General features: G+C 40.2%; 1 protein-coding gene across 2 annotated transcripts in view; it reads right to left on the bottom strand.

The window, feature by feature from the left end:
* CEP192 (centrosomal protein 192) overlaps positions 1-14,433 on the bottom strand; it is a 214,678-nt gene that overhangs the window by 31,416 nt on the left and 168,829 nt on the right. Inside the window, exons 38-42 of one of the 2 annotated variants that reach the window (XM_064294755.1) lie at positions 11,807-11,886; positions 11,534-11,629; positions 3,120-3,239; positions 2,566-2,690; positions 117-243 (exon numbers count right to left, since the gene is read on the bottom strand). In XM_064294755.1, the coding sequence (XP_064150825.1) occupies positions 117-243; positions 2,566-2,690; positions 3,120-3,239; positions 11,534-11,629; positions 11,807-11,886 (548 nt within the window). Of the gene's footprint in view, positions 1-116; positions 247-2,565; positions 2,691-3,119; positions 3,240-11,533; positions 11,630-11,806; positions 11,887-14,433 lie in introns of both variants that reach the window. The other variant, XM_064294756.1, reaches the window with a different exon arrangement.

The following is a 14,433-nucleotide window of genomic DNA, read 5'->3' as shown; positions in this document are numbered from 1 at the left end:
CTATTATAACTTAAATATATCTGTAAGACAAGTTTCTAATCATCAGAAAAATATTCGTTATCAAACAGGTGAATACACTTACTTTCCCAAGACCCACGGTAATATTTCTAACTTACCAAGTGTGTAATAAATGAATTATTCCGCAAATTGACTTTTAATGTCCTTGAGTCCCCAACTCTAGTTGGCAGAAACATATACACGTCCACTGGAGCATAAACTCCACGGCGGGTTATTTCAACCTGTCTGCTGAAGGAAACAGGTTTAAAAGTTAACTATCTAAAATTTCCACAGCAATTTAAACTATAATTTTATATATTATGAACTACTGCTTTAACTTTTGTGTTCTCTCACAACTTAGTTTAAAAAAAAATCATTTGTAATGGCAATTTATCTAGCTTATATGAAGATACAGTGAGAAAGCAGGAATGCTTTTATCAAATGGCGGGGTGGGTGATATCACATGAGAAGATGCAGCGGCATCACCTGCACCCTGCAGCCTCTTTCTTCAAAGCCCAGGCTGTATTGAAGGTGTCCACCTGGACTCCCCACACTGCAGCGGGAGCTGCTCTAACTTCTCCCAGGGACACAGGATGCTCTGAGAGCCTGATCCATGCTGTGGCATCTCAGAAGCTTTTGAAAGTAGTGCCGTTTCCTCCTGCCTTGGCCTCCCTGATATCACACTACTGACTCCTGTTTGCTGGCCATCCTTGGCCTTCTTTGCAGTCTCATCCTCTACAACCCGACCTCTAATGGTGTTCCACCAGGTCTCATCCTGGACACCCCAACTTTTTACCCGACACTCTCCCTAGGCCACCTCATCCTACTGCCAGTGGATTCAGTGACCATCACACTGACATGACTCCCAGATTTATATCTTAGCTCAGACTTAGCCTCTGGGCAACATACCTATATATTTAATCACTACACAATTATTTTCCACTTCTCTGGTTGTCTGAAAGACATCTCAGTCTCCACACATACAAAACTAAACGCATGCTCTTTCTCCTCAAATCCAATTCTCCACTTGTATTTCCTCTCTCGGAATGATACCTAGGAGCCAACCCTGACACCCCTACTCTCCCACACCCCTTTATCCAATCCATCACCAGGTCCTTTCAAATTTCCTTTCTACCTCTACTTCAAATTTTTCAAATCCATTTCTCTTCCTACTCCTTAAAACTTCCTTAGCCCTGGATGACTCAAAAGTAGCCTTCTAACTTGTTTTACTGTATCTATTCTTGCCTCCTTCTAACCACTCCATCTACAGCCAGAAGGATGTTTCTAAATAACCCAAATCCTTAGCCAAATACAAGGCCCTAGTTTGTCCGGACTCTGCCCACCTACCACTTTAAGCCTCACTCATACCACTCTCCCCTCCCACTTGCTGTGCTCTAGACACATGGCCTCTTCTTCTGGTCCTTCAGGAGCACATAGCCCTATTGCCACAGTCCTTTACACAGATGGTCCAAGGGAGGTTCTTCCAGATATCACAGGAGCTTGCTCCTCTATCATGTTTTCCCATAGCACTGCACTATTTCCTTCCAGCACTTTCCACAGTTTGTCATAAAACATTTCAGTGTGATTTTTAGATTGATGTGGCTCCTCCCCCACGAAGGCCATGAATACGCTGCTCTGCCTTCTCTTTGATCTCTAGGCCCTGGAGTAAGCATTCAATAAGTAGAGATGAATGAATGAATGAACAGCACAGACAAAGGGTATGCTAAGAAAAAAAATTTTAAAACAATTCTAATTTCTTCCAAAATACATTTTCCAATATTCCTCTCAGAAAATGAAAAAATGACCAAATTTACATTAAATTCAACAGGCATTTTTAACATATATTTTTCTTCAGAGCATCTTTTTTCCAGAACTAAATTAGACCTAGATATTAGCCTTTTAGGGATTATAAGAAACACTTTTCATTAGGTAAAATACTTAAATACACATTTTAAAAGTTTTTAATCTTTCATATACAGCCTGTAGGTATGTAAAACTACTTTGGAAAAACTATTTCACAACTTATTTTAAAGTTAAACACATACATATCCTATGACCCAGCAATTCTACTCTTAGGTATTTTTACTGCCTCCTGCCCAAATTAAAACCTATATCTACAAAAATGTTTGAATACAATGTTTATACTCCCTTAATTCATAATAGCCCCAAACTAGAAGCCACCCAAATGTCAAGTGGAAAATGAATACATATACTGTGACATATTCATATTATGGAATATTAAACAATGAAAAGGAACAAACTATAGGTACACTCAACAACATGAATGAATCCCAAAATATTGTTGAGTGACGAAAGCCAGACACAAAGAATACATACATATACGAAGTTCAAGCAAAACTAATCTATGGTGAAAGAAATGAGGATAGAACAGAACAAACGGGGTCAGGTAGAGGGGCTGACTGCAGGGAGACACACAGGTGAGAGAAATAGTCTAGATCTTGATGGTGCTGGTGGTAGCCCGTGTAAAACCACAGGTAAAGACACAGAGTACTTTACTGAATATCATTACATCTCAATAAAGTCCTGGGGATGACAAAAACATCATACCTAGGCATATGTGCGGAAGCCTCAGACACAGCTTGTCTTTGGAGCATAACGGAGTGATCTACCTTAGTGAGGGTGTCCGTGGTGGGAATATGGGCACTTTCAGGCTCACTTTCTGCTTTGATACTCTGTACAGACAAATCACAGGGCAAGGGAGGAGAAATAAATACTCAGTAAAACATATGGACATTTACTCACTTGAAATCTACTAGTTCCTTTAAAATTTTTCAAAAGGAGACTTAAGATTTTTCAATTTGTCACATCAAAAACACCATACCTCGTACTGGCCAACTTCTCATACACACAGACACACATACACAGTATCTTACATAATTCTGTCAAACCTGGGTTTTATGAGTGTGAACAACAGCACCAAATTCAGATCGCAAATATGCCAGTTGATAAAGACAAACAACAAAATTAAGATTACAGGCTATTCAACAAAATTAATTAAAATTAGAGCAATACCAGGAGAATATCCTGCAGGTTTTTTTATGCCAGTGTCACAGAGTGGTTCTAACATACACACAGTGATTAGATCTGAGGGCAACACTCACCTGTCCAGAGAGCTGGAACCTCAACGTGTGCCTTATGTGGGGCTGTTTCAGGGGGTGACACTCAACATCCCAAAACTGGGCATAATTCCCTCTATCTCTGGGCAAAAATGTGATGGAGATCTACAAAACACACATTCAGAGAATAATCTAGACAGTGAACCTTACACACATGTAGTTAGATCATCAATTCAAGGGTCTGGCACGAAGAAGTGAATTTTGCCAGTAACTGAAAATGAATTTGAATGATTCTATTTCTAGTTGACTTATTATACCAGACGCGAAATAAATTTTTGTTTAAGGCTTCATATAAAATATTCCTCAAAATGTATAGTAAATGTGTTTTGTTTTGTTTCCTTGGAAAAAAGGTACCAGAGCTGTCCCACACAAGACCTAAATGAGAACAGCCACACCCCGGAAACAGTCCAGACCTTGCTGGGATTTCCACTGCAATGCTTCTGGCACCCTCTGCTGGCCACATGATGAAGAGATGGAGACCTGGCAAATGGCCGGCCGATCAGGGAGGGCTGATGAGCTCACACCAAATAGTAACAGAAGATGGAAGACAAAAAAGCACCACTGTGCAAAATCACAGTAGCTCGTGGGACTGGCTTCAGAACGCCAGTCAGGACCTGTGACTCTGACCATACAGCTCAGTTACATACACAACCTGCACATATACAACCAAAAGAAGCTCCTATTTAAAAAAAAAAAAACCGTTATCTTCCAGTCAATTCCGACTCATAGCGGCCCAACAGAACAGAACAGAACTGCCTCATAGGGTTTCCAAGGCTGTAATCTTTACAGAAGCAGATTGCCACATCTTTTTCCCATGAGTGACTGGTAGGTTCGAACCACCGACCTTTCGGTCAACAGCTGAGTGCTTAACCACTGCACCACCAGGGCTCTTTAAAGAAGCTCCAGAATGATAAAACTGTAATATTTAAAAACAGTATTTTAAAGTTTAATAAAGTTAAAAGCCTTAGCTTTATTGAATTTAGTGTTAATAATAAAACCTGATGCCGTCGAGTCCATTTTATTTTGACTGATAAATGAGCCTACAGGACAGAGTAGACTCGCCTCATAGGGTTTCCCAGGCTGTAAATCTTTACAGAAACAAACTGCCACATCTCTTCTCCCACTGAGCAGCTGGTGGGCTCAAACCTTTCGGTCTAGCAGCTGAGCGGTTAACATGCATCAGTGCCTTTGAGTTTATATCAGGAACGAAGAACCTGGCAAGGCAGAACTGAAGACTTTTGGGAGAGTGGAGGCGGAGGCAGGATAAAGAATATGAGATAATGGAGGCTGGGGATTAAACTGCTGGTGATGATACTGCCACCGAGAAGACTGAGGAAGAGTAAATGGGTGAAAACAACCCTCTTCAAAATCGTGGAGATGTACAAGTCACCTGAGATGGAGGATACAGTATTATGTATCCTTCAGATTCCAAATTAAACCCCCTCTCAGACAACCACCCCCAAAAACAGGGAAGAAAGAAAAAGGGAGGAAAAATACAAATACTGCCACATGGCATATTCTAAGCATATGCTGCAAATGTTAACATTCATAAAACCTTCATATCAAACTGAGGGGTGTTTCACAAAATTACTGTACACACCTCTGACTTTTAAGAAATACACTGTAACTAAAAAATTCATTCTCTTCCTTTTGGGAAAAAAAAAAAAAAACTATATACATCAGTCATTGTGCTTTGGTACTACATTCCCAAATGGTCCCAGGAGAATGTGTTCTGCTGGTTCCCCGCCCCCCATCCCAGTATTCATGAAGCAACCAGACCTAGAATTAACTTGTCAAAGATAAACTTAGTTGCTGCAATATCATAAGTAATTAGTTCAGTCCATGAGGTTGTTGTTATTAGGTGCCAGTGAGTCGGTTCCGACTCAGAGCGACACTATGCACAACAGAACAAGACACTGCCCGGTCCTGCACCATCCTCATAATTGTCGCTATTCTTGAGCCCACTGTTGCAGCCACTGTGTCAATCCATCCCGTCATGGCTCTTTCTTTCTTTCGATGACCCTCTATACTACCAAGCATGATGTCTTTCCGCAGGGACTGATCCCTCTTGAAAACATGTCCAAAGTATATGAGACACAGTCTCACCATCCTTGCTTCTGAAGAGCATTCTATTCTGGTTGTATATCCTCCAAGACAGATTCGTTCATTCTTTTGGCAGGCCGTGGTGTATTCCATATTCTTCACTAACACCCCAATTTAAAGGCATCACGTCTTCTTGGGTCTTCCTTATTCATTGTCCAGCTTTCACATGCATATGAGGCGACTGAAAACACCATGGCTTGGGTCAGGCGCACCTCAGTCTTCAAGGTGACACCTTTGCCTTTCAACACTTTAAAGAGGTCTTTTAAAGCCAGTTTGCCCAATGCGATGCATCTTTTGATTTCCTGACTACCCCTTCTAAGCGTGTTGATTGTAGATCCAAGTAAAATGAAATCCTTGACAACTTCAGCTTTTCTCCGTTTATCATGATGTGGCTTATTGGTCCAGTTGTAAGGATTTTTGCTTTATGTTGGGGTGTAATGCTTAGTGAAGGCTATGGTCTTTGATTTTCATCAGTAAGTACTTCAAGTCCTCTTCACTGTCAGCAAGCAAGGTTGTATCATCTGCATAATGTAAGTTGCTAATGAGTCTTCCTCCAATCCTGATGCCATATTCTTCTTCATATAGTCCAGCTTCTCAGATTATTTGCTCAGTGTACAGACTGAATAGGTATGGTGAAAGGATACAACCCTGACCCATACCTTTCCTGACTTTAAACCATGCCGTATTCTCTTGTTCTGTTTGAATGACTGCCTCTTGATCCATGTCCAGATTCCTCACGAACACAATTAAGTGTTCCAGAATCCCCATTCTCTGCAACGTTATCCATAGTTTGTTATGATCCACACAGTCGAATGCCTTAGCACAGTCAATAAACCACAGGTAAACACCCTTCTGGTATTCTCTGCTTTCAGCCAGGATCCATCTGCCATGAGCAATGATATCCCTGGTTCCACATCCTCTTTTAAATCTGGTTTGAATTTCTAGCAGTTCCCTGTCATTGTATTATTGAAGCCACTTTTGAATGATCTTCAGCAAAGTTTTACTGGTATGTGGTATTAATGATATTGTTCAATAATTTCTGCATTCGGTTCGATCACCTTCCTTGGGAATAGGCATAAATAGGGATCTCTTCCAGCCGGTTGGCCAGGTAGCTGTCTTCCAGATTTCTCGGTATAGACAAGTGAGCGGTTCCAGAGCTGCATCCTTTTGTTCAAACATCTCAATTGGTATTCCCCGTCGATTCCTGGAGCCTTGTTTTTTGCCAACACCTTTAGTGCAGCCTGGACCTCTTCCTTCAGTACCGCTGGTTCCTGATCATATGTTACCTCCTGAAATGGTTGAACGTCAACCAATTCTTTTTGGTACAGGGACTCTGTGTATTCCTTCCATCTTCTTTTGATGCTTCCTCTGTCGTTTAATATTTTCCCCGTAGAATCCTTCAGTATCGCAACTTGAGGCTTGAATGTTTTCTTCAGTTCTTTCAGCTTGAGAAATTCTGAGCGCTTTCTTCCCTTTTGGTTTTCTATCTCCAGGTCTTTACACATGTCATCATAATACTTTGCCTTCTCGAGCTGCCCCTCAATATCTTCTGTTCAGCTCTTTTCTTCATCATTTTTCCCTTTTGATCTAGCTACTCGATGTTCAAGAGGAAGTTTCGGAATCTCTTCTGATATCCATCGAGGTCTTTTCTTTCTCTCCCGTCTTTTTAATGACCTCTTGCTTTCTTAATGTATGATGTCCTTGATGTTCTTCCACAACTTGTCTGTTCTTCGGTCGCTAGTGTTTGACGCATCAAATCTATTCTCGAGATGCTTTCTAAATTCAGGTGGAATATACTCAAGGTGATACTTTGGCTCTCTTTGATTTGTTCTTATTTTATTCAGTTTCAACTTGAACCTACATAAGAGTAATTGATGGTCTGATCCACAGTCGGCCCGTGGTCTCGTTCTGACTGATGATATTGTGCTTTGCTGTTGTCTCTTTCCACAGATATATTCGATTTGATTCTTGTGTATTCCATCTGGCGAGGTCCATGTGTACAGTCGCTGTTTCTGTTGGTCAAAAAAGGCATTGGCAATGTAGTTGGTCTTGCAAAATTCAATCACGTGGTCTCCAGCATTGTTTCCATCACCAAGGCCAGATTTTCCAACTACCAATCCTTCTTGTTTCCAACTTTCGCATTCCAAGCACCAGTAACTATCAGTGCATCCTCACTGCATGTTTGATCAATTTCAGACAGCAGAAGTTGTAAAAATCTTGAATTTCTTCATCTTTGGCCTTAGTGGTTGGTGTGTAAATTTGAACAGTAGTATTAACTGGTCTTCCTTGTAGGTGTATGGATATCATCCTATTGCTGACAGCACTGTACTTCAGGACAGACAACGAATGTAACGCCATTCCTCTTCAAGCTGTTGTTCCCAGCACTGTAGACCATATGATTGTCCGATCCAATCACCAATACCAGTCCATTTCAGCTCACTAATGCCTAGGATATCAATCTTTACGTGCTCCACTTTATTTTTGACAATTTCCAATTTTCCTAGATTCACACTTTGTACATTCCAGGTTCCGATTATTAACGGATATTTGCAGCTGGTTCCTCTCATTTGGAGTCATGCCACATCAGCAAATGAAGGTCCCGAAAGCTGGACTCCATTCACATCATTGAGGTCGATTCTACTTTAGGAGGAAGCTCTTCCGCAGTCATCTTTTGAGTGCCTTCCCACCTGAGAGGCTCACCTTCTGGCACTGTATCAGACAATGTTCTGCTGCTATTCATAAGGTTTTCATTGGCTAATTCTTTTCAGAAGTAGACTGTCGGTCCTTCTTCCTACTCTGGAAGCTAGGTGAAACCTGTCCTCCATGGGTGACCCTGCTGCTATCTGAATGTCGATGGCATAGCTTCCAGCTTCAGGGCAACACGCAAGTCCCCACAGTATGACAAACTGATGCATCCATGATATACAGTAGTAAATACCCCAAATCTACAACTTCAGAGCTTACATTTCTATCTAAGTATTGTATGAAAACGGAGAAATTCCTGGGGGACGATCTAGCCCTATCCTCTCATTCTTTTTACAGCTTTAAGGACATAAATCATATATCATACACTTCACCCATTTCAAGTGTTACAGTCAATAGCTTGTAGTGTATTCACAGAACTGCGCAACCATCTCATTTTAGAACATTTTCAACACCCAGAAAGAACTCCCGTACATATAAGCAGTTAGTCTCCATTCCCGCAGTGGCCACCACAGCCCTAGGCAACCACTAATCTACTTTCTGTCTCAATGGATTTGCCTATTCTAGACATTGCACATAAATGGAACCATACAGGATTTTGTCTTTTGTGACTGGCTTCTTTCACTAAGCATGTTTTCAGGGTTCATCCATGTTCCGGCATGTATCAGTACTTTTCATTCCTTTTTATGGCTGAATAATATCCCATTAGATGTACCATGAAACCTGTGACAGCCAGAAGTCAACAGGACTGCCTTGTTTTCCCAGGTCTTGCAAGTTTTCTGTCTTTGACAGGGTGCATGTAGTCTTACCACTTCTCTCTCTCTCTCTACTAGTGGAAAACATTTCCGTTTTCCTTCTCTGACAGGTTTTCACCTTATATAGGTTCCAGCTTTTGCAGATTTTACTGTATAGTCTGCATTTTGTTTATCCATTCATCTGATGATGGACAGTGGCTTGTTACCACCTTTTGGCTACTGTGAACAGTGCTGCTATGAACATTCATGTACAAGTTTTTGTTTGAACACCTGTTTTCAATTCTTTGGGGTCAATGCTTAGAGGTAGAGTTGCTGAGTCATATGGTACTTATATGTTTAAGTTATTGAAGAATTGCAAAACAGTTTTCTACAGCGGCTACACCGTTTTACATTCTCACTAGCAAATGTTGAGGCTTCCAATTTCTCTACATTCTTGCTGACGCTCATTATTTTTCCTTTTTTTCTTCTTCCTTACTTAAATAACAAAATATTTTGTCTTCTTTTTCAAGTTTTATTGTGGTAAAAAATATATATAAATGTAAAATACTTGTCATTTTAACTATTTTTAAATATACACTTCAGTGACACTAATTACATTCACTATGTTATCCAACCATTGCCACTATCCATTTCCAAATGTTTTTCATCACCCTGAATAGAAACTCAATACCCACGAAGCAATAACTTTCTATTTCTCTTCCCTGCCTACAAATAAACTTTTGTTTTTATGCATTTTTCAATTTCTAGATATTTTGTACAAGTAAACCAAAACTAAACCAAACCCACTGTCATCAAGTTGATTTCAACTCATAGCAACCCTGCAGGACAGACTGGAACTGCCCAATAGGGTTTGCAAGGCTGTGATCTTTACGGGAGCCGACTGCCACATCTTTCTCCTGTGGAGCAGCTGGTGGGTTTGAACTGCTGACCCTTTGCTTAGCAACACAGCGCTTACGCACTGTGCCACCAGTGGGATGACACAATATTTGTTGTTTTGTGGCTGACTTATTTCACTCAGAATAATATTTTCAAGGTTCTTCCACGTTACATATGTATCAGAACTTCATTTCTCTTTATGGCTAAATAATATTCCATTGTATGGATAGACCACATTTCATTTATCCATTCATCTGTTGATGGATACTCGCCTTGTTTCCATATTTTGGCTACTAGAAATAATGCTACAATGAACATTGGTGTTTGTATCCCTGCTTTCAAATCTCTGGGGAATATACCTAGAATAGAATTGCTGGATCATATGATAATTCTATGCTTAGTTTTTGGAGGAACTGTCAAACTATTTTCCATAGCAACTACATAATTTTACCATCCCACTAGGAAATGCACAAGAGTTTTAATTTCTCCAAATCCTCACTAAGACTTGTTATTTTCTGTTTTTCTAATAACAGCCATCCAAGTGAGTGTAAAGTAGAATTTCAATGTGTTTTCTTTTTTTTTAAATAATATTTTATTGTTTTTTCAGTGGAAGTTTACAAAGCAAATTAGTCTCCCATTTGATAATTTCTACAAAAATTGTTCAGTGACATTAGTTACATTTTACACAACGTGTCCACATTCTCTTTAATTATTTGCTGGTTGTCCCATTTCCAGTACTCTCGTTTCCCTGCCCCCTTATCTTCTCATCTTTGCTTTAGAATAAATGTTGACCTTTTGGTCTCAGAAACCAAAAACCAAACCCACTGCTGCTGAGTTGATTTCGACTCACAGTGACTCTATAGGACAGAGAAGAACTGCCCCATAGGGCTTCCGAGGAGCAGCTGGTCGATTTGAACTGCTGACCTTTTGGTTAGCAGCCAGACGCTTAAACAGTGCACCACCAGGTCTCATATAGATGGTCTTTTAATGGATTACCATACTCATATGTAATATCCTTTGTGTGCAATCTGTTACTTGCTAAGAGGTGACCTCAGAGGATAGTTTTGGTTCAAGGTTTAAAGAGTATCTCAAGGTTGTAAGTCTCAGGGAGTCCTCTAGTCTCGACTGGTCCAGTGAGTCTGGACTTTTTATGTAGGAGAATTCTGTCCCATGTTTTCCTCCCAATCTATCAGGGACCATCTATCATTCCCCTGATTATAATTGTTGGTAGTAGTAGCCAGGCACCACCTAGTTCTTCTGGTCATTGTGGTTTTGATTTGCATTTCCCTAATGACTACTGTATTTTTACACAAATAACACATGCGCGAGGTATTTTCCTAAGTGTGCTATGCTAGTACTACACTGTTTTGATTACTATAGCATTATAGTACATTTTGAAATGAAGAAGTGTTGAGTTTTCCTACTTCATTCTTCTTTCTCAGCATTGCTTTGACTATTGTGGGTCTCTTGCAATTTCATACGAATTTAAGGACTGGCTTTTCCATTTCTACAAAAAAAGGCTCTTGGCATTTTGATGGGGAATGCACTGAATTGGTAGATTGCTTTGGGTAGTATTTACATCCTAATAATATTAACATATTTTTACGCAAATGACACACATATTCTATGTTTTTTTTTTTGCCAACAGCACCCTTCTCCCATGAGGTATTTCCATAGTTGTACTATGCTTTTTTTTTACATGTTGCCAGTCTGCAAAAGATGAAGAACTTGCGTTTTGATACGTTAGTCAGCTGACAATTTTTCATAGCAAGATTTCGATTGCTGCAGGAAGCAATGCATTGATTTACATTCTGATGCAAACATCTCCTCTTGTTGCAGACTGGCACTCTGAGTAGCACTGGTGTAGGTAAAACAAACGGATTGCATGTAATCAAAAAAGGCGATCTTGGCTGCCCAGCACCATGTTCTCACCAAGTGCTGAGAGAAGACGTTGGAACTCACCTTTTGAATTCCATGGCTTTCCAACATTCCAGAAACAGGAGCACATCTGAAGGCTGCATAGGTAGCTCTAAAAACATCCCCGCTTTCATCAACTCCCTACAGAGGAATCATTTAAACAATCGGATTAGGAAACACACAAAGAAAATCTCACCTGAATGAGTTAGTGAAACGAATAACCAGTAACATGAAAATAGTCTTATGTTCAATTTTCACAAAATAGCCTGAACAATTTTGAACACGAAAACAAATATATTTGAGTCAATTCTCACTGACCTTGACATACGGTGGAGCTAAAGATGACAGATGCCACTTTACTTCTGTATTACCATGATTCTCAAGTTCCAGACAACTTTCTAAAAGGAACACATGTACAGCAATTCAGACAAATCTTGTAGAGGTAAGTAAATGAGCAACAGGTCTCACAGCATCATAGGAAAAAAAATACCACCCATTAGATACCTAAAGTTCAAAAGGAACTACAATATTTTCTAACAAATAAAATTAGACAGATATTCTATTCTGGAGTTTATTCTAATACCAATAGGAAGTTACTAGAGAGCTTAAGCAAGGAAGCCATAAGATGATTCACATTTGTAAAGAATTACTGGCTCCTGTGTAGAAAAGATTTTAAGGGAGTAAGAGAGAAAGAAGGGAGATCAATAAGACGTCACTGCAGTAGTTTGGTTGAGAGATAATGGCTTTTATCATAGGCAGATGTGGGATGTATTTTGAAGACAGCTGAAAGGATCTACTAATGGACTGGATGGGGAGAGGGAGAGGAAGGGAATCAGAGATAAAGTCTAGATATCTGGAGGTAGGGCCAAGATGGTAAATACTACGAAGCTTCCGGTGATCCTTCTTACAACAAAGACACGAAGAAAACAAGTGAACTAATTATATATACGACAAGCTAGGAGATTGGAACATCAAAGGCAAAGTTAAAAAAAAAATCGGACTGAGCAGCAGGTGGCGGGAGAGACGGTTAAAAAGCAGCAAGGATAATTTCATATGGAAGGGAAAGAACCCCCGGATAAGTAAAGCATTACTGAAAAGGAAGAAGAAAGTGGGAGGCCTCACTCTACCTGATTTCAGAACCTATTATACAGCTACAGTAGTCAAAAAAGCCTGGTACTGGTACAACAACAGGCACATAGACCAATGGAACAGAATTGAGAACCCAGATATAAATCCATCCATGTATGAGCAGCTGATATTTGACAAAGGACCAGTGTCAGTTAATTGGGGAAAAGATAGTCTTTTTAACAAATGGTGCTGGCATAACTGGATATCCATTTGCAAAAGAATGAAACAGGACTCATACCTCACACCATGCACAAAAACTAACTCCAAGTGGATCAAAGACCTAAACATAAAGGCTAAAACGATAAAGATCATGGAAGAAAAATTAGGGACAACCCTAGGAGCCCTAATACACGGCATAAACAGAATACAAAACATTACCAAAAATGATGAAGAGAAACCAGATAACTCGGAGCTCCTAAAAATCAAACACCTATGCTCATCTAAAGACTTCACCAAAAGAGTAAAAAGACCACCTACAGACTGGGAAAGAATATTCAGCTATGACATCTCAGACCAGCGCCTGATCTCTAAAATCTACATGATTCTGTCAAAACTCAACCACAAAAAGACGAACAACCCAATCAAGAAGTGGACAAAGGATATGAACACACATTTCACTAAAGAAGATATTCAGGCAGCCAACAGACACATGAGAAAATGCTCCCGATCATTAGCCATTAGAGAAATGCAAATTAAAACTACGATGAGATTCCGTCTCACACCAACTAGACTGGCATTAATCCAAAAAACACAAAATAATAAATGTTGGAGAGGCTGCGGAGAGATTGGAACTCTCATACACTGCTGGTGGGATTGTAAAATGGTACAACCACTTTGGAAATCCATCTGGCGTTATCTTAAACAGTTAGAAATAGAACTACCATACAACCCAGAAATCCCACTCCTCGGAATATACCCTAGAGATACAAGAGCCTTCACACAAACAGATATATGCACACCCATGTTTATTGCAGCTCTGTTTACAATAGCAAAAAGCTGGAAGCAACCAAGGCGTCCGTCAACGGATGAATGGTTAAATAAATTGTGGTATATTCACACAATGGAATACTACGCATCGATAAAGAACAGTGACGAATCTCTGAAACATTTCATAACATGGAGGAATCTGGAAGGCATTATGCTGAGCGAAATGAGTCAGAGGCAAAAGGACAAATTTGTATAAGACCTCTATTATAAGATCTTGAGAAATAGAAAAAACGGAGAAGAACACATACTTTTGTGGTTGCAAAGCGGGGAGGGAGGGAGGGAGGGAGGGAGAGGGTTTTTTATTGATTAATCAGTAGGTAAGAACTGCTTTGGGTGAAGGGAAAGACAACACTCAATACAAGGAAGGTCAGTCTAATTGGACTGGACTAAAAGCAAAGAGGTTTCCGGGATAAAATGAAAGCTTCAAAGGTCAGCGGAGCAGGGGCTGGGGTCTGGGGAACATGGTTTGAGGGGACTTCTAAGTCAATGGGCAAAATAATTCTATTATGAAAACATTCTGCATCCCACTTTGAATTGTGGCGTCTGGGGTCCTAAATGCCAACAAGCGGCCATCTAAGATACATCAATTGGTCTCAACCCACCTGGAGCAAAGGCAAAGGAAGAACACCAAGGTCACACGACAACTAAGAACCCAAGAGACAGAAAGGGCCACATGAACCAGAGACCTACATTATCCTGAGACCAGAGGAACTGGTTGGTGCCCGGCCACAATCGATGTCTGCCCTGTCAGGGAGCACAACAGACAACTCCTGAGGGAGCAGGGGACCAATGGGATGCAGACCCCAAATTCTCATAAAAAGACCATACTT

Source organism: Loxodonta africana, chromosome 11, assembly GCF_030014295.1.
Source record: "Loxodonta africana isolate mLoxAfr1 chromosome 11, mLoxAfr1.hap2, whole genome shotgun sequence".
Taxonomy (NCBI): Eukaryota; Metazoa; Chordata; class Mammalia; order Proboscidea; family Elephantidae; genus Loxodonta; species Loxodonta africana.
This window is presented reverse-complemented; position numbering and strand designations above follow the sequence as displayed.